General features: G+C 41.1%; 1 protein-coding gene across 7 annotated transcripts in view; it reads left to right on the top strand.

Moving 5' to 3' along the window:
* syt1a (synaptotagmin Ia) overlaps positions 1–26423 on the top strand; it is a 196825-nt gene that overhangs the window by 161125 nt on the left and 9277 nt on the right. For 6 of the 7 annotated variants that reach the window (XM_030046291.1, XM_030046289.1, XM_030046293.1 and 3 more), the window contains 5 exons: positions 5990–6162; positions 9190–9315; positions 15022–15189; positions 16552–16719; positions 21833–21950. In XM_030046291.1, the coding sequence (XP_029902151.1) occupies positions 5990–6162; positions 9190–9315; positions 15022–15189; positions 16552–16719; positions 21833–21950 (753 nt within the window). The remainder of the gene's footprint in view (positions 1–5989; positions 6163–9189; positions 9316–15021; positions 15190–16551; positions 16720–21832; positions 21951–26423) is intronic. The other variant, XM_030046295.1, reaches the window with a different exon arrangement.

The raw sequence follows: 26423 nt of genomic DNA, 5'->3' as shown, positions 1-26423 counted from the left end.
TTTATCAGAGCTTTCATTTGAAAAAAAAGTGCCACCATTCCACAGTACCTTCAGAGCGGTGATTGCTTATCACTGCAGTTTGCAGGCTTGAAATACGAACCTGCCACATCTCGACACTTCCATTAAAAGATAGTCTCCTTACCTTACTTTATGTTTGCATTTGTGTGTGGCGTGTGTGTGAGAAAGAGAGTTAAAAATGCCCATTCAAATCCTGGAAAACAGTATCCTCAAAAGTATCAGTCTCAGGAAATGGCCAAGGTTAAAAGACTTGTTTTTGCCTTTATATTAACCTTTAAACAGGAGGTCACAAAGTCAGCAGAATTTGCACAAAAAGAAGAGATGGTGATAGGTAGGGTGACAGGTTACCAAAGCACATTTGTCTACAAAGTTGGCTATGCTGGCAATGAACAAAAACTCAAATTTACAAAAAAATGTGGCCAGAATTTGGCACAGTGGCTGCCCAATTGTCATCCTTGATACTGTGGCCAAATTAAGAATTGACTGTCCAATACAAGTCAGCAAGTCAGCCCACTGTCCGTGCTCTGCGTTGGATCTGATGCCTGCCCCGCACACCTACACACATAGACACACCTATCAATCATCATGTAAATGACTTAGGCAACTTTCCAATTAATTGATTTAATCACTTATTATTGTTTTATTTTATTTTATTTTATTTCTCCCTCTGCATTTTTTTCTCTCTCTTTCCACATACAAGGGAGGAAAAATGTATATATGTAGGTATGTATGTATGTATATATAGATATATCTGTATATGTATGTATTTTTATGTGTATATCTTTATTTATGTATCTATCTTTATATCTCTATATATAGAGATAGATAGATAGATATATATTACCTCCTAGCCTCATTCATACCCACCAGATTGCATTCATGTTGTGCTCAATTTGTTTTTGTCCCTTTTGTTTTTGTCTTGTTCTTGTCTTACTTTGTATAATCTCTTTTGGCTGTTTATGTGTCCCTGTATTTGTCCTCACTTATTTTGTGACCCCTTTATTGCACAAAAAAAAAAAAAAAAAATCACTAAATCACTAAAAAGCAGGGTAAAATTGCCAACGTGTTTGTAGGCTTGTAAGGGAAAGGCCACTGGTTGGGATGGCTGTTGTTGTAAATGGTGCACATCCACTACCACACCACACTGTAGCAAGGCCAAAACTGTAAAGCTGTAGATCCCAAAGTTATTTTAGAGCATCAGTCACTGTTTTTCCTAGAGGAGAGTGGTTATTGATTTTGTCAACAGACCATTGATTTTTCTTCTCTCTCTCCCCTTGGACCTCAGCAAGGGAACCACTGCTGACTGCTGGTGAGCCAAAACCCAAGAGTGATAGACTATAATACACTTTTCTGTTTTGATGGGCTTGTCTTGTGTTTCTCAGATGAAGTCTTCAAAGAGAGAGAGGAAAAAAAACTTTGATTGAAGTTTGACCTAAACTGTCACTTATCTTTTATTTATTTATTGGCACTGTTGTTTTTCTTCTTTGGATGAATCTTGGTATGTATTTTGTGGAATTGTTTCTCAAGAGCCACCAGATGGAGATTTTATCATCTTACAATACTATATATTTATCATTTTTTTCCCCAGATATTCATTAGTCCAAAATTACCACCAGTACAAATTGCCACCAGTATTCCATTGGTTTTCCACAGTAATAAACACAAAATCAAAATATGATCCCCATTGGCTTATTTGCCTTTTTGTCTTCCAGTCTACTGAAAGGAGGTGTGGGCTGCCAGGTGTTTGATGTCTTATGAGCAGAAGCGGTAATTATGGTTCCTGAAGGAAGAAGTCTGTTGCTGGGTCTCTCTCCTCATTATTTTCAGCCCATCTGGACTTTGTAGCATCTCTCTGATGCTTTTAACAACTCACTTCTTCATCCATCATAGTGTGTGTAGGTATGGGTGTGTGTATGTGTCGGTATGCACGCACCAGGGAGCGTTAGCTGACTATTGTTTTGATAGTTAGTCTGATCACTTTGTCCATTCTGCCAATGGCAGAGCTGAATGTCATTTCTCAGTGGCAGAGTGGCTCATGGGGCAAGGATAATCTCAGTGGTTGAATTACAAAATAACAATAATTTGATATAATTTGACTGCTATGATCACAGGTAGAGCCCACTGAAAGGGCAGTATTGGCTTAACTTGTGCACAGACTTCTCAGCCCAGCCAGTCACATTGAGCTTACTCACCCTCTGGCTTTACCTCAACTCTGCATCCACTACGTCTTCAGCAGCTTCTGGAGCAGCAGGGTGACTTGTTAGAGTGATCTGTCTGTGATCATAGAGCTAGAGTCATTATGTATAACTATAGTTGTATTGCACAGGTTTTACCCTCTAATGGCGTGTCCAGACCAAATGCAAAGTGAATTTGAAAGTTGAAAGCACACACAAATATGTGAATGACACAAGTTTTGCTTATTCACACTGCATCACCTGGCGTGAATTTGTGTCTGTTTGTGCTTTTGCATTGACTTTGTATGCAACCTCATCGTGTGAAAAACTTAATGTTTGCTGCCACAAGAGGTAAGAGGCTCTGTTGGTGTAGAGACTGAAGCCCAAAGACGGTGTATCTTGTCAGTGCTTAGCACTTAGGTCTAAAATTAATCTTTTCAGTTCTACTATACTGAAAGACACAATCAGTATAAGTCCTCCTCAAGCCACGGCCTGTGTCCCAGAAGTGAGCACCAACACAGAGAAAAACCAGACATATCCAACAAATAGGCCTTGGTCAGACTGCCGTTTTTGGCACATCTAAATTTTTCCAGATTGATTTTAGAGAGTCTGGACAGCCAAAAACCACATTAAATGTGTTTGTTGCTAAGCGGATCCAAGCCACATTTGTGGGTTGTTTGAAATGTGCCTCAAAAGTGCCTCAGTCTAAACAGTCTGGCTGCTCAATTTTGATTTCAAATTGTCTTTTGCATCACTCGTAACATGGCACACAACAGCAACATTGAATCCAGAGTGAGAGAAGTGCATCAGAGCGGCTGAGCAGAATCCATGCTGCTACTAGCACAGTGGTATGGAGGACGACGCAGAGAACAACAGTCCGTGGACAGACGCTGAGATAAATTGTCTTGTGACTCTTTGGGGGCGGCTTTTGTACATTTGTCATGCTTCTGCATTGGAAATCCATATTACCAGTGCACATAGTTACTGATGCCTATGTTGTTACCAAAGCAACCCATATAGATAGGTTGATGATGTCTGGAAAAACAATCTGATCTGATCACTTGCAAATAACAGTGCAGACAGTCTGTTTTAAAGATCTGATTTGAGATGCAAACCCGATTTGCCTGCAGTCTGAATACGGCCCTAGAATATGATGACAAATTGTCCACCATGATGCAAAATAAGGCCACTGACACTACTGCAGTCCATGTCGATTGCCCCATATAGCCCCTGGAAGGAACAGAAGCATAAGTGTTTGTTTTGACAGTGGATTGCGAGCCACTATGTCCCTATAGTACATAAGCAGTAGCTATATAGTTCCCAGTGTATTATTCATACCATGGAGCCGTTATATGGTCCATGATCAGCAAGGATGAGACAGAGGGGTGGGAACCTATCTACAGGGGAACATGTTCAAGGGACATCAGCTAGAACTACACAGGTTAGTGTGTGTGCTGTGTTATGGCAAACTTATCCACTATCATGTTTCTAGAGTCCAAATCTTGTCTGCTATGTTGCTACGCAGTCTCCAACTGTGGGACAGGGCAGTGCCTTTCAACATGAGTTTGGCACATGTCTTTTCCAAAGACATGAACAGGTTCTGCCTTACCTTTAGAAGAGTCATGGATCAAACTGCACCCAGCCTGTTTATGAACACCACCGCCATCCAATTGCCCGTTCTCACCTGTTCTCAACCATCTTTTTCACTTATTAGACATCAAGGCTGGAAAGCACTTATACAAGAAAGTGGCCATGTCTGTCACCAAATGGCCCAGAGAGTACAGATTGGCTCATGGTGTGCCAGATCTAAAATAGCTTGTGACAAACCATCCAGTCACAGGTGCTGCTCACCTGAGGAGGCATGGCCAACAATGGCTGTGGAGAGAACAACCAGTCCTCAAAGATGTCCACATAACATTGCTCGAGTTTGCCTGACTTGTTGAGTATGATCTCCTAAAGGGGGGACAAGCCCACAGCTTGCGTCTTTCTTTTTACAAAGAGGATGATCGAGTGCAGGCTGTGCTAGTAAAGTGGAACATGCCACTTAACAACTCAGCTTGTCTAGCTGGTGAAATGTGGACACCAAATGGGTAATATAGCTGATGTTCCGTCTCTCATGTCTAAAGATTGCTAGTGCAGTAACTGATTGTAGGAATTTGCTCTTTTGTGATGGGAGGGTCTATATTTTTTTTGTTCTCAAAAAAAAAAAAAAAAAAAAAAAAAAAAATCATGGCCACTGCCTTCCCACTGCAGGTGGGACTGGAAAGTGTAATGTGATTGCTGTAGGTTGATGGCTAAGGCTGGGAAAATGGAGCTTCACTACCTGGCTCAGCCCTTGGCATAAGAAGTCAGGCTTTTTAGCTGAGATGAGGATAATCCCAAAGTGCAGGCCAGCTGGCTGGGCTTCTGGTACCTGGAAGATGTTACCAAGGGAGGGACAATGTCTCGCAGCCATACTTGCTCCTTTGCCTCCTTAGTGTGGAGCACAGACGGGAGCAGGCAGCAATATGACAACACTGGTTCTCAGTCAGAGCTCAGTGCACTCAACACTATGATGATACCGTCCTTGGTATTGTCGTTGTCTTCAGGTGATAGAAAAGTGGATGCAGAATATAGGTAAACTCACCTTATATGGGGCAAAAGACTATAGGCTCATCCTGATTGGCTGAATATGTGACTGTAAAAAGTGTGCATCAGACAGCTACATGAGGGGTTAAGCCAACAGAACCCCATTAGCAGGCAATGCCTGTGTGAAATAGATTGTCTTCTTTGTGTCAGAAAATATCAGTGACAGAGTTGCTCTGGAGGTTGAAATAATTAATGTGAGGTTATTTCTTAGCAGGCAAAGAACTACCATTTTTGTAGCTTACTAGACTGGGTCCCAGTGAAATTGGCAAGGGGTAAGAGTTAGCTTATATTATGAAGCCCAGCACTCTAACATACTGTACTAACATGCTGTCATTTGCACAAGTTAGTTAGCTAGACTTCGAAGATCATGAAATACATGGTCATGAAAAAAAAAAAAAAAAAAAAAAAATATATATATATATATATATATATATATATATATATATATATATATATATATATATATATATTTCGCCAACTGGGAAACTTGCATTCTAAAAACTTTTAACTTGACTGACATAATCAATTCTGCCTGCAGACCACCTATGCCTCAAGAGAATCTGTCTATGTAACTATCTAAGCATTAACACGAAAGGTTTACACTTGTCTGTCATGATTCTGAGAAATACTGAAGGAGATGAGAAATTGAAGGAGGTGTGTCAAAACCCCATGAACCTGTTCAGCAGTAGTGCATCATTGACTTGTCACGGTGGTGCTGCCATTAATGCCTCTCAAGTACACCCTGCAAAATTACCACTGCGCTCAGTCTCGGCAAGTTCTGTGTCGGTGGTGATTGCCGTGAAAGTGCCAGTTGTCTGAGAATCTTTTGTTTAAATGGCAAGTGGAAAATGCCAACATCTGTTATTTCCACTAAATTGGCTGAAGCTGTTCAGTCAGGCATTGTCCTGCTTGTCAGGACCAATCGTTAGGAGTCTGCCACATCTAGACTGCCGAGCCAAAGGTGCTGATTCGGGATGCTACCTCTTGGCACATTTTATATCTGTCTTTGCCTTTGTCTCACCCCTTAGTTGTGGTTATTAGTTCATGCAGTTTTGGTTCAAATGCTGGTTTGGCTCTGTATACTGAAATGATACCTTCTTATTTGCAGGCTGAATAATGTTTTCTTCTCATAGTCTAATCTAAATCTTGTTGCTGTGTCCCTTCCCCAGTACCATCATGGGCCATTGTCTCTATTGCCTTTGTGGCCATCATCCTGGTGTTAGCGTGCTGCTTCTGCATCTGCAAAAAATGGATATTCAAGAAGAAAAACAAAAAGAAGGGCAAAGACAAGGGCAAAAATGCCATCAACATGAAGGATGTCAAAGATGGAGCCAAAACCGAGGTAAAGACTTTGAACTACTGTCACTAACAATTATTATCCTCACAACAGACAGAGATATATTTTGCTTCACATACCTCCTTTATACTGTATTTACTGCCAAGACAGTGTATACTTTGTTCTTGCTACATCCTCAGTGAACTATGTTGCTGCTACAAGTTTACTGAAACATATGGTACAGTAGATGTCAAATATTTATAGTCATATTCTGTAATATTCTGTAATGTTTTGCTGTGCTGTTGCATAATGTGAGTCTTATTATTCTATCAGTACCTTTCTTAAGTATTATTCTATGATTTAAATGGATTTAATTATCACAGTTTCAGTAACAGCATCAACACCTTTTGTTTAGAAATCTTCACAAACAGTACAAAAATAATTTCACCACAGGTACAACCCTCATAATTCCCAAATATTGATTCATTGGCCACCACTGTATGTATTTTGGATGTATTATTCCCCAAAATATAGATGTAGTATTATTTGCATATACCTGTATAGTTTTTGGGTGAGACTTCACCATTTAATTAAAAAAAAGGAAATTCAGTCTGATTACAGAATGATTACAGATTTATCAAAGTCAGAAATGGCTTTAGATTGAAGAGAGAGTGTTTGAATTTTTGATTTTTCTCCCACTTTCTGTTCCTGTGAGCGTTTCTTTTTGTTGTATGAAAACCTTTCACTCGTTTTAGAGTGCTGAATAAGGTTTGCAATGTAATGAAGTGGTATCCACCCAGAGAAATGACATCACCAAAGCATAAACAAAGTGCGGCAAATTTATTGAACTCGCTCTTCCAACAGAACAGAAAGAGATATGAAAGCTATGAAACACAGACACGTCTAACCCAGATAGCCCACTAATTGCACCAGCGGAGCACCTTTGTGCCGTCCTTGGTGGATTCATTTATGTGTGTTTAATTGGTAGCAGAACATCTCCAATCAGAGGTGGATCAGAATTATGTGACAGAAACCACTTACAAAATCTTGCTGTCAGATTCACAACTTGTAAAAGAAGGCTACAAATTAAGACTTTCAAGAGACTCCTCTGTATTTTCTTATAGTTGAATGACTTAAATTGAGGAGGAAACTAAGTCAGTTCAGTTGTAATAGCACATCACTTCACCTAGGCTTAGGACACCAGTAGAACTGCCATTATATTCCTCCAAAACAATAGGTGGCCACATTGGTACAATTCAAAGTTTTAGCCATGTTTCAGGACAGAAGACTTAACTAATCCCTGCAGTTGGTGGAGCCTGCTGCTCCCATCACAAGTGGTCATTTCTCCTGGTGTGCCCAGACTCTGGTGTGTTAACTCCTGTGTGTGGTTGTTTTAATTTGTGTTTCTTCCTTCTATGTCCTCCTTATCTGTGTTGTGTCTGATGACTGTTCGGGATGGTCACTGGCGGTAGGTTCCTAATTGCTGTTGGATCTTCTTAAGCCTGCTGCTCTGACGTTTTTTATAGCCTCTTGACAACGACTTACTCCCGTAGAACCAAATATATGTAACTATGCATACAGTACATGTATATCTAGTGTATATATGTGCGTACAACCTGCATATGCACATATATATGTATGAAAAAAACACTGGGTGCGCTTTGACAAGGTTGAACCACATTGATTTTTTTGCCAAGCTAAAGTCTCCTGCCTTTTGAGTCTTTGATTTACATTTCAAACAAGTGCCCACAAGCAAATGTAGAATGATTGAGAGGCTTTACAAGTAAATGTTCTTTTGAAACAGCGATGAAAGGGAAGCTTTCAGCGTAGCAGCTGTCAAGCCACGCAAAACAGATCATGCTCCCTCTGCAACATAGATGTGTGAAAGTTGGATTATCCTTTTTAAAATCTCATAAAATATGCTTTTAATGTGGCCAATAACTGGGGCATTTTCTTTCCTCAATCATTTTACCTGCTCTAGTTTCCTCTTTCTTTATTTGTCAATGATAAGTCACCTGTGTTACTTTGGAAAGAAAAACATTAAGAGCCATTCAATTTGGATATGCTTGTAAAAGGCAGAGACCAAAAGGCTCATCGGGTATTCAAATCAAATCAATGTTGTTCCGCCTTTTGCTTTCACACAAGCAACCTGACAAACTAATAGGAGCAGGCCCTGATGTACATTACAACCCCTCTTACCAACACCTACCCACCGCTGGCATGATGCTTCTAGCTACCATCGGCGTAGGGGGTAACATAACAGCTGAGGGTTATGATGATAATGTGACTGTGTGTCTGAGGGCGTAACGACACTTGAGAATGGGGGTCACATGAGAGCACCGGTTTGTACTACTGAGAATGCTCTGCATGCATAACAAAAGAGAGATCTTGGAAGGCAACTTTTGACGCTGAATGAATGACCTTGAGAGCTAGTTTTTGCCTCTTTAATCGCATGTGATCTTACTACAAACTCCTCCACCCCCTTCCCCCACCAGTGCCACCACCTGCTACCCCCCCTGACCTTCACCCCACCCCCACCCTCACCTCAGAACCAGAATAGCAAAAGGGCAACTTTCACTTCTCACTCTCTGCCATTTCAGACATTTCCCAGTTGATATGTGTTTTGCCAGAGACTTGATCTGCCTGAAATAACATCAAGGGAATTGTCTTATTGTGATCTTTCCGGAAGCATATCTCTCTGTCTCTCTTTCTCCTCTCTCTCTCTCTCACTCTTTTTCTCTATCCATTCTCTGTCTCTTGCTCTCTGTCTCCCCTCCCTCTTCCTCTAATGCTTGCCCATTGCTCTCATCTCTGGTGCCATCATTTGATCTTTCCTTCCTTTAGACAAAAAATGCCCACAGATTTTTAGAAAACCATCATCAGGGGACCAGGCCCGGGGCTTTAGTGCATCACAGAGCATGTCCTGGTGTTAACTGCTGTGGTGTTTTAGTGCTTGCTCCCCCCCACACACAAAAAAGTAGCAGCTTTTACAGGAGTAGGTCCGCTGGCAGGACCTGGGCGGGGCACAGCTGGCTGGGCGCCAGCACCAGCGGAAAACAGACGGCACTGACTCTTGGTGGGTGTCTCCTTCAGGCCTTGAAGGATGAGGATGATGCGGAGACAGGGCTGACCGATACGGAGAAAGAGGCCGAGCCCAAGGAGGACGAGAAACTGGGCAAATTACAATACTCCCTGGATTACAATTTCACAGAGAATACGGTAAGGATCTGTTCTCCGAATCGCTCTCACTGTGTGTCGTTGTTGCGAAAGGTCCTCCTTCGTAAGTATGGTCACCCCCAGCCTCTGTGGTGGTCCAACATATCATCCTCCCATTGTACGCCACTGAGGGTTAACTGGTCGCTCCCCAGGTTTTGCACAACATTAACGTTTTGATGCATTATCATTGCCGTAACTGCAGTTTGGTTGACAGTGCTTCACAGCAGTCACATGGGAATATCACGGTGGTGGAGTGTATTTATTACTGAGTCTTAAAATATAGTCTTGGGACTGAGATTCTTTTTCTTTTCTTTCACTCTTTCTTTGTTTCTTTCCGTCTCTCTTTCTTTCTCCTTGGTTGAAAACAGCATCCCCACAGAAATCCATCTGCTTCCTTTTCCAGCAACTGAGTTTGAAAAAGCAGAATGAGGAATCACATCAACTTCCTCCCGCCAGATGTTGTGTGACAGATAATAGAAGTGGTGCGTGAACGCAGCGCTGTCCCTCACTGGGCTAGCTAACTCCCCATTATAAACAGAACTGACAGCCTGAGATTACAAAGTAACACTCACCCCTCCTACACACGCACGACTGCACACAAAAAAGTAAAACACAGTGGCATACATACACCACTCTGGTACACATATAAACCCCTTGGCACAAAAATATTCACATTATGTACTCTGGAAACAGACTGAATATTCATTGCAAACAGTCATTTATAGTGATTAATCTGTGCAATACTCATCACATACTCATCATTGCACAAATTATATTGTCAATAATCATAAAATTCAGAGGTGCAGGAATCCCATTACTGTTCAACTGTACGGGCTCTCATTTCTTTTAGAGCAAAAATCGACAATAAAAAATTGAGTCTTTTGTAAAAAGGAATATTATCGGGCCAATATTACATTTCACAGACTTGATCTGTCATGTAGTGACAGGCTTTTCTATGAGGTTCTTGATTACTGTAGTAATGATCTCCACAGTGGAGCCACAGCGTAATGAATGGATAACAGTTTTTACAGGATGTGACAGTGACCTCAGAGTGTCGGGCTTAGCTCAGTGGCACTCTGCTGCCTCTGAAGTTACAGTAGCTCACAACAGGCAGACCTAGAAAAGCCAGCCATCCACCTGACCCACTTTCAGTTTAGTGATGAACACAGTCCAGAGGCACAGTGGCCTCCACTCAAATCCTTTGTCCTCACATTGAGGTTTGTGTGTGTGTGTGTGTGTGTGTGTGTGTGTGTGGTTTGTTTTGTGTGTGTGTGTGTGTGTGTGTGTGTGTGTGTGTGTGTCATATTTCCCCCACTGATAGGTGGAGTGGCTGCCTTAAAGGAGCAGCTAACGCACCTAAAAACATTTCATTGGTCTCAGTTTCAGTCAACAGTTTTAGTATCCCATGGTTATCCAACTGCTGTTTCACAGGCTTTTTTGCCCTGCCAAAAATAAAATTCTGGGGTAGATATCGGACTGCATGCGTATGTGTACGTGTGTATGTGTGTTGGTGTGTGGCTGTGTGTGTACAAGAGGAAGGGGATCCGGCTTAATGAAGAAGACAGGCAGATGAATGTCAGGACCCAAAGTCTCAGTTTGTTTCTGTATGTTAATCACCACAAATGGCTGTGCCCCTGGTCTTGATGATACTGGGTTTATACACTAATGAGAGCAAGGGTTTTGTAAAAGATCTAAATTCACTCAGGGAACAGCCAAGCAGCTACATCAGGCAGACGGAACGGCAAATGAAGCACAAAGAGCCCCCTCAGCACAGCAGGAAAAGAATTATAATGCCATTCCTACATCCAACATCATTACCATATTCATTGGACTTTTTACAGGTCAAGTGGAGGCTTACTGCATTGTGTTCAGTCCGAATAAGTGAATTTTTATAATGATTATTATGAAGGTATGAACGTCAAATCACGCATTTTATTTCTTTAACTTCAATTCTAGAACTTCCCTTACGATGCTCGTCCTGTAAACAGAGCTACAGCATAAAGCCGCTGCAGTAAAAACTAGTCAGGGCTATGACACATCCGTCTGTTTATAAGCAGCCTTTTTCAAGTATGCTTTGTGTGTGTGTGTGTGTGTGTGTGTGTGTGTGTGTGTGTGTGTGTGTGTGTGTGTGTGTGTGCGTGTGTGTGTGTGTGTGTGCGCGCGCACGCAGCCTGTGGAGTTGTCAGAGCAGGGCCCTGATGTATTAGGACAAAGCCCTCCAAGATAAGCTGCCAAGGGCTGAATCACCATCCTATACCCATTCCGGTCAGTGCACTGCCCAGTGGACTGAACAACTGTGTACAATAGCACACAAACAGAGAGGGGTTAATACCAGCAGCCCTCTGTTGTGATAATGTGCTAGTCCTTGGTCAAATATAAACACCCACACAGATGTGCAAGCGCACAACCACAGTTGTCTTTGTGTCCAAGTCAGTGCAATTCAAGTTTTTCCTCCAAAAAATAAGACAGTGGTCAGATGTCGAAAATTTAAAGGACCATACCAGTGAATTATAATGTTTGGTGCATTTGCTACAGTTTGTCCACATTTTACATTTTCACAAACCATTTTGCAAATCATGCTGGGCTATTAAAGATTTCACAGCATATAATCAAAAATATTTGATTTGATATTTAAATTTGAATTTTTGGTTGAAACACCCATGTAATAATGTTCTGCTTCTGTGTCTAACAAAGTCATCACCGTTCATAAACCACAGCAGTGATAATTGTTTCCCTGGAGACTATTTTTGGTTAGACTGTTTCCCTCCACTGAATTACAAGTCATGAAAACACAACAGCTCATGCTGCTTTTAGGAGAACTAATGTGGACGACTTTATCACGGTGATGGAATACTGGTGTGAAGAAAGTTTGAAGTCTCTGAAAGTTCATTTTCATATTGTAGTGGAATGAATGGAAACCGGTGGCTGGATAAAAGATAGAAAAAAATAATATTGGAGTTCTTAAATACAAGTGAGTGCTTTAGGTAACAATATGAAGGAATGTGAATTATATACATTTTATAGATATTATGTTAAACATGCGCCTTCGCCCTATGAGCGCTGGGATTGGCTCCAGCAACCCCCCGCAACCCTAGTGAGGATAAGCGGTTTAGATGAATGAATGAATGAATGAATGTTAAACATGCAAAATCTCTGGTATATAGTCCTTTAATTGTTATTGCATTTACAGCCAGTCATTAATTACAGTAATTAGTAATTAAATTAGATTAGATTGACTTTTTTGTCCATGTTGGTGCACATTTACCTTCACTCACGCTAAGTTTAAAGTCCATACAAAACATACAAAGGATAGGGTTAGTAGTAGTAGTAGTTCAAATAAAATGGTATTCACAAGATAATTACTACAATACAAAAAGAGCTGTTGTAACTGTAAATTACACGCTTTAAATGTTTGTAATAGTGTCACACAGCATTAGGAAAAATACAATTACGTGAAGCATCAACCTGTATATCAACATTTCAAACAGGTTCCTGTTCTAATCTCATCGTGAGCATCAGTGCAGCTCGCTGTAAAGACAGTGTGACACAGTGTGTCTGACACAGACTGTGCTGATGGCCGAGTGGAAATCAAATAGACAGCATGCAAGGATGAATTGCTACACCCCAATCTAAGTGCTGCTTCACAGCACCACAGTGCAAGACATAGCTGTAATATCATTACACTTTGGTTTGGGTAATTGACAGCCAGAATAATTGTACAATTTCCTTTGCCTTCTAAGATAGGCATCTATTTTGCAGTAGGTGAGCCTGATAAGGTACATGCAACCCTGTAGTCTTAGAAATTATATTTCTGTCAAAGGAACCCATCCAAATGATGGCAGGATCTCATTTCAGTGTTGGCGTTGCAGTGTTACGGTAATGTTATGACAATGTGGTGCATAACCTGGGATATCCCTTTGAAATGGATGGTCCATGCTTTTCCATGATGTTGTCTTGTCTGATGTACTCTGTCTGTATTACGTCTGTCTTTGTATGATTGTGTGTGTGTGTGTGTGTGTGTGTGTGTGTGTGAGTGTGCAACCGTGCGGGTGTGTTCATATCTGGTACACTTACATGGTTCCATGATAATCCACACTACATCGTTCCATGAAGACTTTTCTGTACTGGAATCTCACCACCATCCCACGTGAGCTTCTTGTTAGTGCTGTTAGAGACAGAGATAACCTAGTAAACAGTATCTTTACCTGCACCAAACTCATACTTTCATTTTTGTCTTTTCTTCTACTTGTTGTTGTGTTGACACTTAAAAGTAATGAGTTTTCTGAGCAAAGGGTCTTTTAGCAAGTTGGGATCTTGGTTTCAGCTTCTGTGGAGGCAGAATTAATCTGATTGGCTGAGTGAACCTCAGTGCTCATTGCCAAGGAACCTCAGTTTTTCAGAGGGCAGGTCTGTTAATTGGCAAACAAAGCAAAGAATGACCTCAAATAAATAAATAACTAAATAATACCTTCTTCTTAGTCATTCATGACCATGACATTTTTGATTTTGGAACATCAGCAGGCTAGGGCTATCTAGCTGGCTTAATAACCACAGACTAGTATGATTACTGTAAATTGTTGGGAGGTCAGCAGCAAGTTGTATGACTTGTATGACTATTTTTTTTTTTTTTTTTTTTTTTTTTTTTTTAAGATTTAAGACATCTAGGACTGATAGTACCACTACCTACTCATTGTAATGTTGCTTAGCCAGAAAATTGTGGTGTTTTGGCTCTGCTTAATAAGAATTAACTCAATAACCATTATTTCATCCTCCAGAGAAACACTGCCACTGACAGTATTTTCTCTGTTAGTGAGAAGACTTTAGATCTTGCATTTGTGGTTCTTTTTAATGAAAATGTATCATAGTGTTAACATAACAACAACATCATACTCAACAAAATGGCAGTGCACCATGTTACACCATTACCCATAATACCCTCTACTCTAAAAGTGAACGTAACCCCACATCACTGTATACTGTTCACCAAACATCACAAGAACACAGGTTAGAGTGAATTATGTCCCTTAGTCCATCATGTGCCCACCACAAGGTCATAATGGGGCCACCTTTTTATTTATCTTGAGATCACTGGCTGCACCAGGCAGTAAACCCATGCAGCCTCTGACAGCTGTAGAGCTCTATGGCTGAATGCCCTGGTCAGCCTCCAGATTGCTGCTTGATGGCTGCCTGATAGGGAGGTGATTGACTGAGTGACTAGCTGGGCCTCCTGAGAAGCCTGTGAGGAGGGGCCCTGACTGGCAGGTCAATCAGCCTCCTATGCACCCAGTGTGGTTATCAATTATCAGCCTGATGTGAAGAGAAACAGGCCCCTCACTCCTAGCCTGACACATCCTGACCTTTGCTAACTCCTTCTCCACCACCAGACTGTAAGTCCCAGGCCTTCTGCTATTTGCACCAAATCAAAGAAAAATGACTCGCAATCATCGCACAAGCCACCGTGATGAGAGAGTGATTACTTTCAGCAAAGAGCAAAGGACATCAAATAGCAAGGACAACAAAAGAAAATGCTGCTATAGATCTTGCAGTAGGGATGAGGAAATATTTTCGAGCATGGAACCAACCAAGGTGCGGATGCTCTGTTGGGATGGTGGTGGGATGACAGTGCAGGTTGTGATGCTGGTGTCAGTAGAGTTGTGGAGAGTCTGACTTGGGTGCCCTCTCTGTCCACCCTTCCCCTTTCTCCCTCAGCTCATAGTGGGGATTATCCAGGCTGCAGAGCTGCCCGCTATGGACATGGGTGGCACGTCTGACCCCTATGTAAAGGTCTACCTGTTACCAGACAAGAAGAAGAAGTTTGAGACCAAGGTCCATAGGAAGACCCTCAACCCCACCTTCAACGAGCAGTTCACCTTCAAGGTACAGAAAGTTTGCACGAACACATCATCTGCATCCACCTAACGCCCAAAACATTTGTGCATCTCAAGCGCTGTTTTGTAAGAGGGCATTTTTTGGTTCCACTGACAATCAGATTTGCATGCAGTAGTGAATTCTGGGAAGGTGTGGAGACAGCAACCAGCTGGCACATTAACAAGCTCCTGACAGAATACCTCTCTCTCTCTTTCTCTCTCCTCTCTCTCTCTCTCTCTCTCTCTCTCTCTCTCTCTCTCTCTCTGTCTCTCTTTCTCTCCTCTCTCTCTCTTTCTCTCCTCTCTCTCTCTCTCTCTCTCTCTCTCTCTCTCTCTCACACACACACACACACACACACACACAGAGAGAGAGAGAGAGAGAGGCTCAATGTGATTGGGATTAACACAGGCAGATGCACCGGTACACCCTGGCCTTGCCTTGGCTGTAATGGATGCATGGCTGTTGCTCAGCAGTGGGGAAAGTTGTGTTATCCACCCAGCAGTGAAGAGCGCAGGTGTTTGGCAGAAGTTAGGCATAATGTGATGTGATATGTGTCTTAACAGCAGGTTTAATTGTGTGATTTTGGGTGATACCTAATTCCAAATCTGTGATGTATCCTGGAAAAACAGGACAGGTGATTATAGGCAATAGTGACATGGAAAAGACCGACTAAAGAGTTTGTCTGATAATGTCAAGGGCAAACCTGGGAGTCTTATCTCTACCTCTTTTTGCCATTTTCTAACAAGTTACTTCCATTTAATGAGTGTTGTCTCAAAAGCAGCTTAATTTAAAGCAATCAAGAATCATAGATACAGCTGGCAACCCCCCTTGCCTCTCCTTTCCACATCCCAGGATCTAGACCAGATAATGTTGTCTATCAAGGGTTAGAGGAACAGTGATTGATTTGGAGCCATAAGCACCCCCCACCCACCACCCACCACCAACCACCCCCATAACACACACACCTCTGTCTCTCCTTGACATGTAATTACCTTTGGGATAGATGCACCACAAACTTTTCCTTTAAGGCTGAGGTAATATGAGCCTTGCAGGCACTCTAACGCGTGAGCGTGCAACTCAGGCTTATCACTATTGTTAGAACCCACCAGTCTTCCTGTTTTCTGTTAAGATCTTATCAAAGACTGAAGCTCCTCTAAATTAAAGCCTAATATATCTATAGGGCATACCAGTGACTCAATGATTACTTGTCCAGGTGGTAAGATTTCTGGCACTCAAAACTTAAGTTCTCTTTCACGTTCTGTTTTGCAACACAGAAATTAAAGTAATAGATAATTGAAGTTCTATTAACAGGACACTGTTTCTTTTGTTTTGACCATATTTTGACAAGTCCAATATCGCCATCCTCTTCAGGTGCCCTACGTTGAGCTAGGAGGCAAGACACTGGTGATGACGGTGTACGATTTTGACCGCTTCTCCAAACATGACGCCATTGGCGACATCAAGGTGCCCATGAATAAGGTGGACTTCAGCCACATAACAGAGGAGTGGCGGGATCTGCAGAGCGCCGAAAAGGAGGAGGTAAGCGTTTTTCAACCAGTTAATGCCACATTCTCCAAGCAGTCAATGGCTTCCTAGGCCACGGGGAATGAGCAGGTTTAATTTAATTTCCTGATACATTTCTCTCCTTGTCAAGGTTTTCATCATGGTACACTGAGTACTGCTTCCATAATGAGAGTATTTTATGAGACAGTTTTTATTCGTACTTATATAAGTGATTTTGCTGTGTTCAGCAAGCCACCTGTGTTTGAAGTGCAAATGTAAGGCTGTGGCTGATGTAATCCATCTCCTCTGGAAATGTCACTTAATCAGATGTCCATACTTCCCCTTCAATTAATAGCAGTGTGACTTTCCAGGCAACAGTTCAGGAGATTCAATTTTCATGGTAAATGTCATGGCATATAGCATGTGTTGCCAGGGGAACTTCATTTTTAGCATTATGGTGGTTTGATTTAAAGGTTAATTATAACACTGTTGAATGACTGGTTCTGCTGTTTGAGTTCAAAGGCATCACTATACTGCCGCAGCATTTGGTCATACAATTGTACCTGACAATTTTACGCAAAGATTGAGACACAGTAGTAAATGCCCTTCACTGTTACCGCCCACTGGAGAACACTTGCACAGGAGGACCATGGAAATTGACACTTTCCACAATCCAGCTGATTAACATTATGTGAATGCTCTAATCATAATGTGACACTGAGGGGTGATTGGGGCTGTCTGTAAGTGACAAGACGGTGATCCATCTGTCTGAAAATTTCTAGAAAGAAGTTTTTCAGGTTATGTGCCCTCCTTGAAAGTGTATTGAATTGCAGAACTCAAGGCAAGCCTCAGTGGCTGTAAATTACACCTGGCAAGGTCAAAAGGATTCCCTTCCTTGGCAGCTCAACTACTGTACCATTATAGTGAGGATCAAAATCCTGATGCTTTATCCAGTTGCTGGTTACAATCAAAGCAACCAAACTGATTGTTAATGCAGCCTTCCTTTGCCAGGCAAGTCTTACAGAGCTTGAGCATCTTTCTCAACCCAAAGACCTAACCAAGAAACCAGCATCAAGATGAACATTAAAATTGCATATCAGCACCATGCAAGGTCCAAATTTAAATCAAATCTTCTGTATAAGCTGTCTGAAATAGTCTGAAACAGTGTCAAACTTAGTTTATGAGGTGAAATCCTACAATGAATGCACAAAATATTAGTCTTCCAGATAATTGCAGCCCATTTTGCACAATCCATATCTTAGTCGTCTTAAAACTTAAAGTTCCTTCTTGAACTAGTCTGCTTTTCTTTATCTACATCTCCTCCTTCATAATTGGTTTAGATTTAATAAAGGAAGTCAATATGAGATAATGGCTGTTCCATGGGCTAACCTCAACAGTATACTTCGTGAAAAAGAGCTAAGTGCTCCAAAAATACTGTACATTTAGTAGCCTATATTGTTCTCCTGAAATAAAAAAAAGCAAAGATGGCTCTTAATGACTCTAATGACTGAAATTCCGTCGCTTTTCAGGTTTAAACCATTTAATTCAACAGAGCAGAAGCAGCAGAGTGCATAAAGTTAAAGATAAAATACCCAACGCACTCATACACTGTACTTTTAAGGTCAGATACGGAGTGGCAAACTCAGAGGATGGCTTTTCAGGTCAAAAGGCAGGGGCTGGCCTTTTACAGTTAATAGAAAATACTGAAGAGCTTGATCCCTGCTGTAGACAGCTATAATTATCCCGTCCCTCCCTCTCCCTTGCCTGCCCTCAGAGAAGTGTGTATTTGTGTTGATTAAACTCCGGCCCTCGTCATTAAAGTGAGACTCTAATCATTGGCTTCATAGTGCGTCTACAAGTCAAGCTAATGACTGATATAGTACCTGGAGGTGGCAGCCTGTATGGACACCCGCCTTACATACAGTATAACACTCTGCACAACCTCATTACAGTCCCAACACATTGTTTCAGCATGAGGAAAGAGGCCTTGATTGAAACATGATGAAAGACTGCTGTTGTACAATAAAGGTCGATATTCAAGCTTAGTTTGTCTCTGATTTATAATCTCTATTCAAAATGGTTTTTCCAAGCGATGAGGAAAACAGGTGTGACCTGAGAGAGTTATTGAGCGTGTCTGTTCTTGTTGTTGGCATCACTTACTTGCTCAGGGTGTGATTACGACCATTTATGGCGATGGAGATTTGAATGACCCACTGAAGTGATTGCTGTACTTTCAGAGCATACAGTTTGAAGGAGCCCTGTCTCCTAAAAATTATGTTCTCATACAGCTACACTCTATTAAGGAAACGTATTGTGTTGTGGATTACATTTTTTTTGTAACAAATCACAAGAACGCTTGTAATCATTTAGTCCACGCCAGCCGGAAGGTGGGGTGGTGGAAGGGTCAGACAACCGACTTTGAAAAAGGCAACAAGTTCGAGTCCAGCACAGTCCAACAGCTTGTTGCGAGTGTTACTTATGTTGCGTTACACTATGTTATGTTACGTTACCATATCTAAGTGGTTTTTACACCTAAATCTAACCTTTCCTTAACCTTGACCAAGTAGTTTTGGTAACAACAAATATATTTGTGAGAGATTAGAGACAAATGTAATCCACAACAAAGGTACATTTCCCTCAAAACACAATTAAGAATGCATTTTAGCTCTATGGGAACCTGGGTTGGGTTTAAGAGATGTACAACTTGATGAGAAACTTTTTGTTTTGTCCTTCAGTATTCTGTCATTATTTTTCCATTCACACTGCAAGACAGCAAACAGCTGCTTCACACAATGGCTGACCTTGTTAACAGCTTGTCCTGCATACAGATCAGGAGGCTGTTTTGTGGGATATCTGACCAGAAAATGGTTATACATAGTTTGCCAAAATAAGATTCTGCCTAAATTAGCCATCCATCTTATTCTTTTATTCTTGCTATTATGTATTGTTTTCACTGGCGGTTATTCTACAGAAACATTTTTTTTTTTTACTTTTGTTACAGTATTAAGAGTTACTCTTACTACTCTCTGGAAACAGCAATTGTAGCTTTCCCAGGACACCTGCAATAGGTGGTTGCACCCTCTCTCTCTTTCAAGCCGCAATTTTAGGGATCAGGATATGCAAGGATAATTCAATTACCACTCTGGTGAGTTTCTGGGTGAATGATCAGGAAAGTCAAATAGTATTGATGCAAGAACACTGATTCATTGTTCCTGTCAGTCCTTTTGTTTAATCTAATCAAAGCAGTGGGATTGCTTCCACCCTCCGAACTTTTCCACCATTTGTCTTTTAAACTAGTTAAGCATGAGTACACAACCAGTTATCAAGAAAACAAGACCTGATGTTGATGATGGTTGGCGGGAGCTTTGGATTCTTCAACTGAAATCTAATTTTCAGGGTAGGTTATAACACAAGTGAAACTGAAACAGTGATATGTTACATTACTCATGGAAAAATGGTAAGATGGTTGTTAAAAAAAAAAAAAAAAAATCATGCTGCCCCTGAACTTGAGGCACACACGGGTCACATGATATGCTTCACATAGGATAGGCTCATTTAGTAAACCCGTGCACCGTGACATGACAGCCCAGACAGCCAATGAGAGGTTTATCAGCAAACCACCCGCTTTGAGTTCACTCAAGCCTTAAATCGAACACACCCATTGCCTCTCATCTAACAATAGGCACAAATGCCTGTCTGTTGCTTTCACAGCATAAACGAAATGCCACATACAAGAAGGCAACCCAGACGCTCCAAAAACGAGTGGCTAAATCATCAAAAATCCAGCATGTTTCTACTTCTGTAGACCTTCATCAGGGTTTTTTAAAGCCCTGTTACATTTTCTTATACTTGGAGTGTGTGGATTGCCTTCTTGTTTGAAGCACTGGCTCTGCACCCAAAATATTTTTATCTATATTTGACCATATAGAGCAACCAGTCATCTTTTTTTCTGTTTGCCAAAATATCACATACTTTTACAGAAATTTTATTGAGATGCACATTATATTTCTCACTGATATTGCGGTATTGATATTTTTTACGTTATATCATGCAACTCTAGTCTGTACCAGAGATAGTCTATGTAAAGAGTTCAAATGAATAGTCAAATGAATAGGAGTCAGTGGGACTTTTCTATACAATCAACTCTCAAAATATATATTTATTTTTTAACTGTGCATCGGTGAAAATGATGAGAAAGTGGTTTAGGAGATACATATTTCTATGTGCTTAGATGAATGAAAACTGAATTTAGGAAAAAAAAGCTTTTTTTTCCTCTGACAACATCACATAGACTCAATGCTAGTGGAAATCTTCAGAGATTGAAATCATTTTTTATTTATTTATTTATTTATTTGTAATTATTATTATTGTTGTTGTTGTTGTTATTGTTATTGTTATTATTATTATTATTATTATTATTATTATTATGTATTCATTATAAATATCAGGCAGTGGATCATTGACGGCAATAGTCCAGTTACTGGCTAATATATGGAAGCAAATGTAAAAGTCCCACTGATGGTTCAGCACTGCCCCCGATGGCCTAAAGACTGTACTGCACTCTTTTTTCTGTCTCACAGTGGGCCTTATTTGGGTTTTCTATAAGGTTCGGTCAGCAGACAACTAAAAAGTCATTTGTATTTCAAGTATAAAAAAAGAATAAATAAACATATAAATGTGATAATGTGAATAGCCCACATTGATATTAAGCTCTAACTCAAACAGATATTCTACTGTAATTATTGTCAACAGCCATGTTACAGTCACATATCACTGTAATATAACTTTCAGTAACATCATAGTATCATTTTTGACCTGGATACACATATATATTCATTTGTACTGTTTAATAGTTTACCAAATACTTGTAGGCCAAAGTTGCTGATGTGTTAATGCAACAAGCAAAAATCTAAAATAGATCTGCACATTCGGTTTACTGAACAATCTCAAATTATGCGTTGGAGGAGGATTCACAAGCTGTTTTTGTTTTATCTGTTTTTTTGTACTTCTCCTAGCCTGACCCCTCTGTGAGCATCTGTTATGAGGTAGCCATGCAGTAAATTAGGATTTAATGTTTTTGTTTTTTTGTTTTTTTGCATGTGCAACTGTAACCGTTCTCACTTCTGCTATGCTTGTGTTTTACCAACAGCAAGAGAAGCTGGGTGATATCTGCTTCTCACTGCGATACGTGCCCACTGCCGGCAAGCTGACCGTGGTCATCCTAGAGGCCAAGAACCTGAAGAAAATGGATGTGGGAGGCTTGTCAGGTGAGAAAAGCAGCATGTGTGAGTTTGAGTGCCCGTTGACTTTCCCTGTGACAATCTCATTGTCTGTAATTACACATCTACAGCAGTAATTGCTTTGCTTTTCCTGCCACCCTACCACTTTTATTTTCTCTCTTTACTGGCCCCTGCACACGTCACTGACCACAATTCCATTTGTCAAAAAAAAATAAATGACATCCAATGTACCAGCTGGATTTTCAGAGCTTTGTCCCTCAGTCCTAAAAAATATCACACCACGACATCTCTCAGTGGGGGAGAAATTGCTGAAAAAAAAAAAAAAAATTCCCAGAGAAGAAACAATTATGTCATCAATGCTCTCAGGAGAAACAAATTGAGCGCCAGCCATGTAAAGCCCCGAGGAATCAGTGGTGTGGGTGGAAACAGAGCTGCACTGTTCAGACCTAATGTTGTGGGGAACACACACACAAACAAGCACACAAACAACCACTAATGGCTGCAGTAGGCACTAATGGGCGCAGGGAGGAAAGAACTAACAAATGAAACACACACCCGTGCTCTAGTCCAGCTCCAGCAGTACCGTCGTACAGGATTAGGATCAATAGATGACATTTATCACACTACAGTCATGTCCGAATAGCGAGTCCGATGCCATGGTAACCGAATGTGCCACCTTTTAAGTTGGAAGAGGGGTGGAACTCCTATTACGCAACATCCACAGCATTGCAAAACGTCCACACACGCTCACACTCACGCACACACAACTTGCCAGGGACAAGATGCAGCATGACGGATCTCCAACGCTCTCCCAAGGCGCTCCGTTAATCCCAAACTGCCATCGTGGTTTCACAGTGAGAGGCTTATTTTTAGTGTTCCTCTCATGAAAGAAAAGTTTTATTGTCACACTGCTCTGCGGAAACAAATGAATCGCGTTTTGTGAATCTGTTCATTTCCAGTGGGGGCAAAGCAAAGCAATGTGGGCAAAGGTGCATAGCAGAGCCAGCTGTGTGCACATTAATGCTTTAAATAGAAATACACCTAAACCAGTGCATAATTATACACAGACACATGCATGCATATACACTAGGGTGAGGCTGATTTGGGTTTTTGAAGACGATGAGCAAACTTTTGATCTCTTCTTCTTTCAAATTGTCCATTTTCATGCCAAATAATAAATAACTAATTAAAAGTATCTAAATAATAAACAGTATTTTGGTAACAGGACACTAAAATTCTCCACTGAACCAAAGCATTCTAGTGGCAATTATGTGTTTCTATCAGTTAAACAGTATTTGGCTGGACAACATGTATCATATCCATTTTACTGGAGGTGGATGATGCTCACTGGTCAGTATCTGGGTTTTACTAAAAGGTCACTATCGGCTCAACCTTAAAGCACACATACAGACCTACTTGTACTGGCTCAAAAAAATACACACATACAGAAATACACACTTAGCTGCCCCCTCCTGCTTCTCCTTTCACTTTCTTCAGTGGTTTCATTTTAAATTCCCAAATGTGCAATTCCCTCCCACCTCACCTCTTTTTGCTGCAATTACCATGCACCTGGGTCCACTCGCTTTCCGCCTGACAGCCCAGCCTCACCATCCGAGCCTAACCATCTCACAGTACAGTAGCACACTGCACATTAAAAGCTCAGAGCCCCCTTTCATCTATCAGACTAGCGCGGGCAGCCATTTGGCAGAAAAAACCTCCCCCGCTGCCATTTTATGCTACTGGCATTAGCTCTCACCTGTGCCCATTTGCATTGTGGGATTGTCAACATCCTGAGCTGTTAGGCATTTTGACCAAAAAAAAAAAAAAAAAAAAGGTGGTGTGGATCCATGCAGCTCCAAGATGCTCTCGTCAACAGCAGGGAAACCAGACAGTTTGACATTTTATATGGTATGCTACATTTAATTGGAACACACTTTATCTGTGTGTATTGGTCTGGGGATTTCAGGGTGAATTATTAACATATGGCAGGGTTAGTCGGCATATACTGTAAATTGCCGTCTCAACTTTGCTCTGTTTGCACATCAGAAGTGATTACTGCATTTGCTCCTACTAGACTTAAATCTTAATTGATAGAATCTGTTCCTCATAGTTTGTTCGTGTTTCCTTTGAAGTTGCCAAATGCCGTGTATTGCTGAGCATTAGGGACAAGAGTTGTTAGAAAATTTAATTTAAGAGGAGCTTTAATGTCTGCTGTAACACGTTTTAAGTGTTCTTTTGTGAAATCATCTGAATTTTAAATTTCCTTTAATTAGCCTTGCAAAACACAACCCTCTTTCCATATTGCTTTATTTCTGTGATTAACTTGCACTAATAGAATCTCATTGTTTTCATCAGCGCTTGAGGGGGCAGCATCTTTTGGAGTGCTTTTCTCCTCTTAGAATGGACTTTCAAATGTGGCAGATGGATGAAATAATGGGCAGGTCTGTAATAACAATAATTAGCCTCCAATCCACAGTGTGGCTCAGCCAGGACTTGAAGAGGAGGACAAGTAATTGATGGCCTGAGATCAGTCTTCTCCTCTCTTGCTGTCCTGTTTACCATGACTAATTATGGCTCACGACGCAAGATGTGGCTATTTTCATTAACCAATGTATAATCACAAATAATTCTTTTGACTGGTTCCTCAACAATGCATCCCTCCAGAAGCCGCTCTCATGCTGCTCTCCCCTGCAGAACCTGCTCACAGACTTGAAAGAGACTTTTCGCATTACCCCTGACAGTGCAGTTGACTTTTTGCTCATTTGCAGCTACTGGAGTGCAGTGATGCAGCGGGCACCATGTGCTTTAGCTGTCGGCTCAAAATAATCCCACGCACGTTACAGGAAGCACACCTCCTTTCTCTGTATTAGCCAGACCAAAAACGCTATGTAGTACACTAAGTTGTGTGCAATCAAAGACTTAAGGACTTAAGGACACATAGTTACAATAGGCAAACTAATACAATTACATTTTAAGACAAAGCTCTTCTGCTTAAAACATTATTAATGAATTTACTTACATTTGCTAGAATTAATTCTGTCCCTTTTTGATTGGAAAAGCAAGGAACTGAATAATGGCTAAATACAGTAAAGTGACCTCTGCCTCAAAGAGTTGGTGTGGAATAAACAGAATCAGCGATAATAGTAATGTAATGATAATTTAATGTCCACCGGCCTGCTCTGTGAAGACGCTTACTCCCACACAGTAAGCTGATAAAATGTCACCTTCCATTAAAGGGACATTAAGTAACATTTATTGACCTCTGTAAGTAACCTGGAGGAACTGCAACAAAATTAAGGGAACAGCTCTCTTCCTACACACACACCTCAAGCACCCAGTCTCTCTGCCCCATAATTACAGGACACAGTGATGGTTACCTGTAATTGACAAAAAAAAATAACAGATGGTAGAGCACACAGTAAAATGTAACGAAAACGAAAAGTATCTGAATGGAAAATACTGTAATAATAATATTCCATTAGGCAGGTATTACTGGGAGTGTATTGACATGTCAGTGGGTACCAAAAATAGTAATCAGTATTTGTCAATACCCCTTTCAATCCCACAGAGGCATGGTAATTTTGTGCATTGGGGCAGGAAAAATCGTACTTGCCATCTTCTTGAATCGTGTATTTGACTACCCAGTATTTCAACCTACTTCAGCGTGTCCCTAGAAAGGTGTGCCATCGAAATGAAGTGCGTGGCCCATGATTCAACCATTTGTATGTGCATATGTGTGTTGGACACAAAGGGTAAGTGGCTGGCCGCGGCTTGGAATGAGGACATTCAGGCTAATAGAGACAGTGGCACTCACAGTGTTTGGTCCCATCCGCTGTGCACCTCTGAGGGCGTCCCAGAAGGATGTGAGGCTGCCCATAACCAGGTAATGGATCTCAGTGGGGGAGGTTATCAAAGCACGCAGGCACTGTGTCGGCAGTAATGAACCTGCACTTCCTCGACCTAGTGCTCCGGCTCACCATCTTGCCTCTCGACTGGAGGGTTTATTTGTTTTCTTTCTCTGGCCGGTTGGACTGAAAGATCTGGTCCCTACTCAGCAAGGCTGTGGGCCCCGGGGGGTCATTAGGATGATGAACAGGCTTAATGAGAGAGCAAGCGATTTGAAAGTGATTAGGGAATGCAAACTTTCTTCTGACAGATTGGCTGGCTTGTAGGAGATGCTAGTAATAAGAGCAGTTTTTCAATTCTGCTTAGAAGTTCAGTGCATCTCTCCTGAGGATCATGGAATATAAGGCCATATATTAAGAAGATATGCTCCAAATATTCACTTCCTCTTTTCATGAAGTACACACATAAGGTGAATCCAGGTAGTTTATTAAATCTATACCAGCCACAAAAGGAAATATGTAGATTAGGAAAAGCAGATGATTGAAATGTGGATTGTGCAAAAGGGGCTTCAGGAAGATGTCCCTAGTCCTTTATACATTCACTGTATGTGTGCCTTTTGTCCTATATAGCCTATACTTGTGTTTGTGTGGCCTG

This window comes from Myripristis murdjan, chromosome 23, assembly GCF_902150065.1.
Source record: "Myripristis murdjan chromosome 23, fMyrMur1.1, whole genome shotgun sequence".
NCBI lineage: Eukaryota > Metazoa > Chordata > Actinopteri > Holocentriformes > Holocentridae > Myripristis > Myripristis murdjan.
Note: the sequence above shows the minus strand (reverse complement) of the source record. Positions and strands in the feature narration are given on the sequence as shown.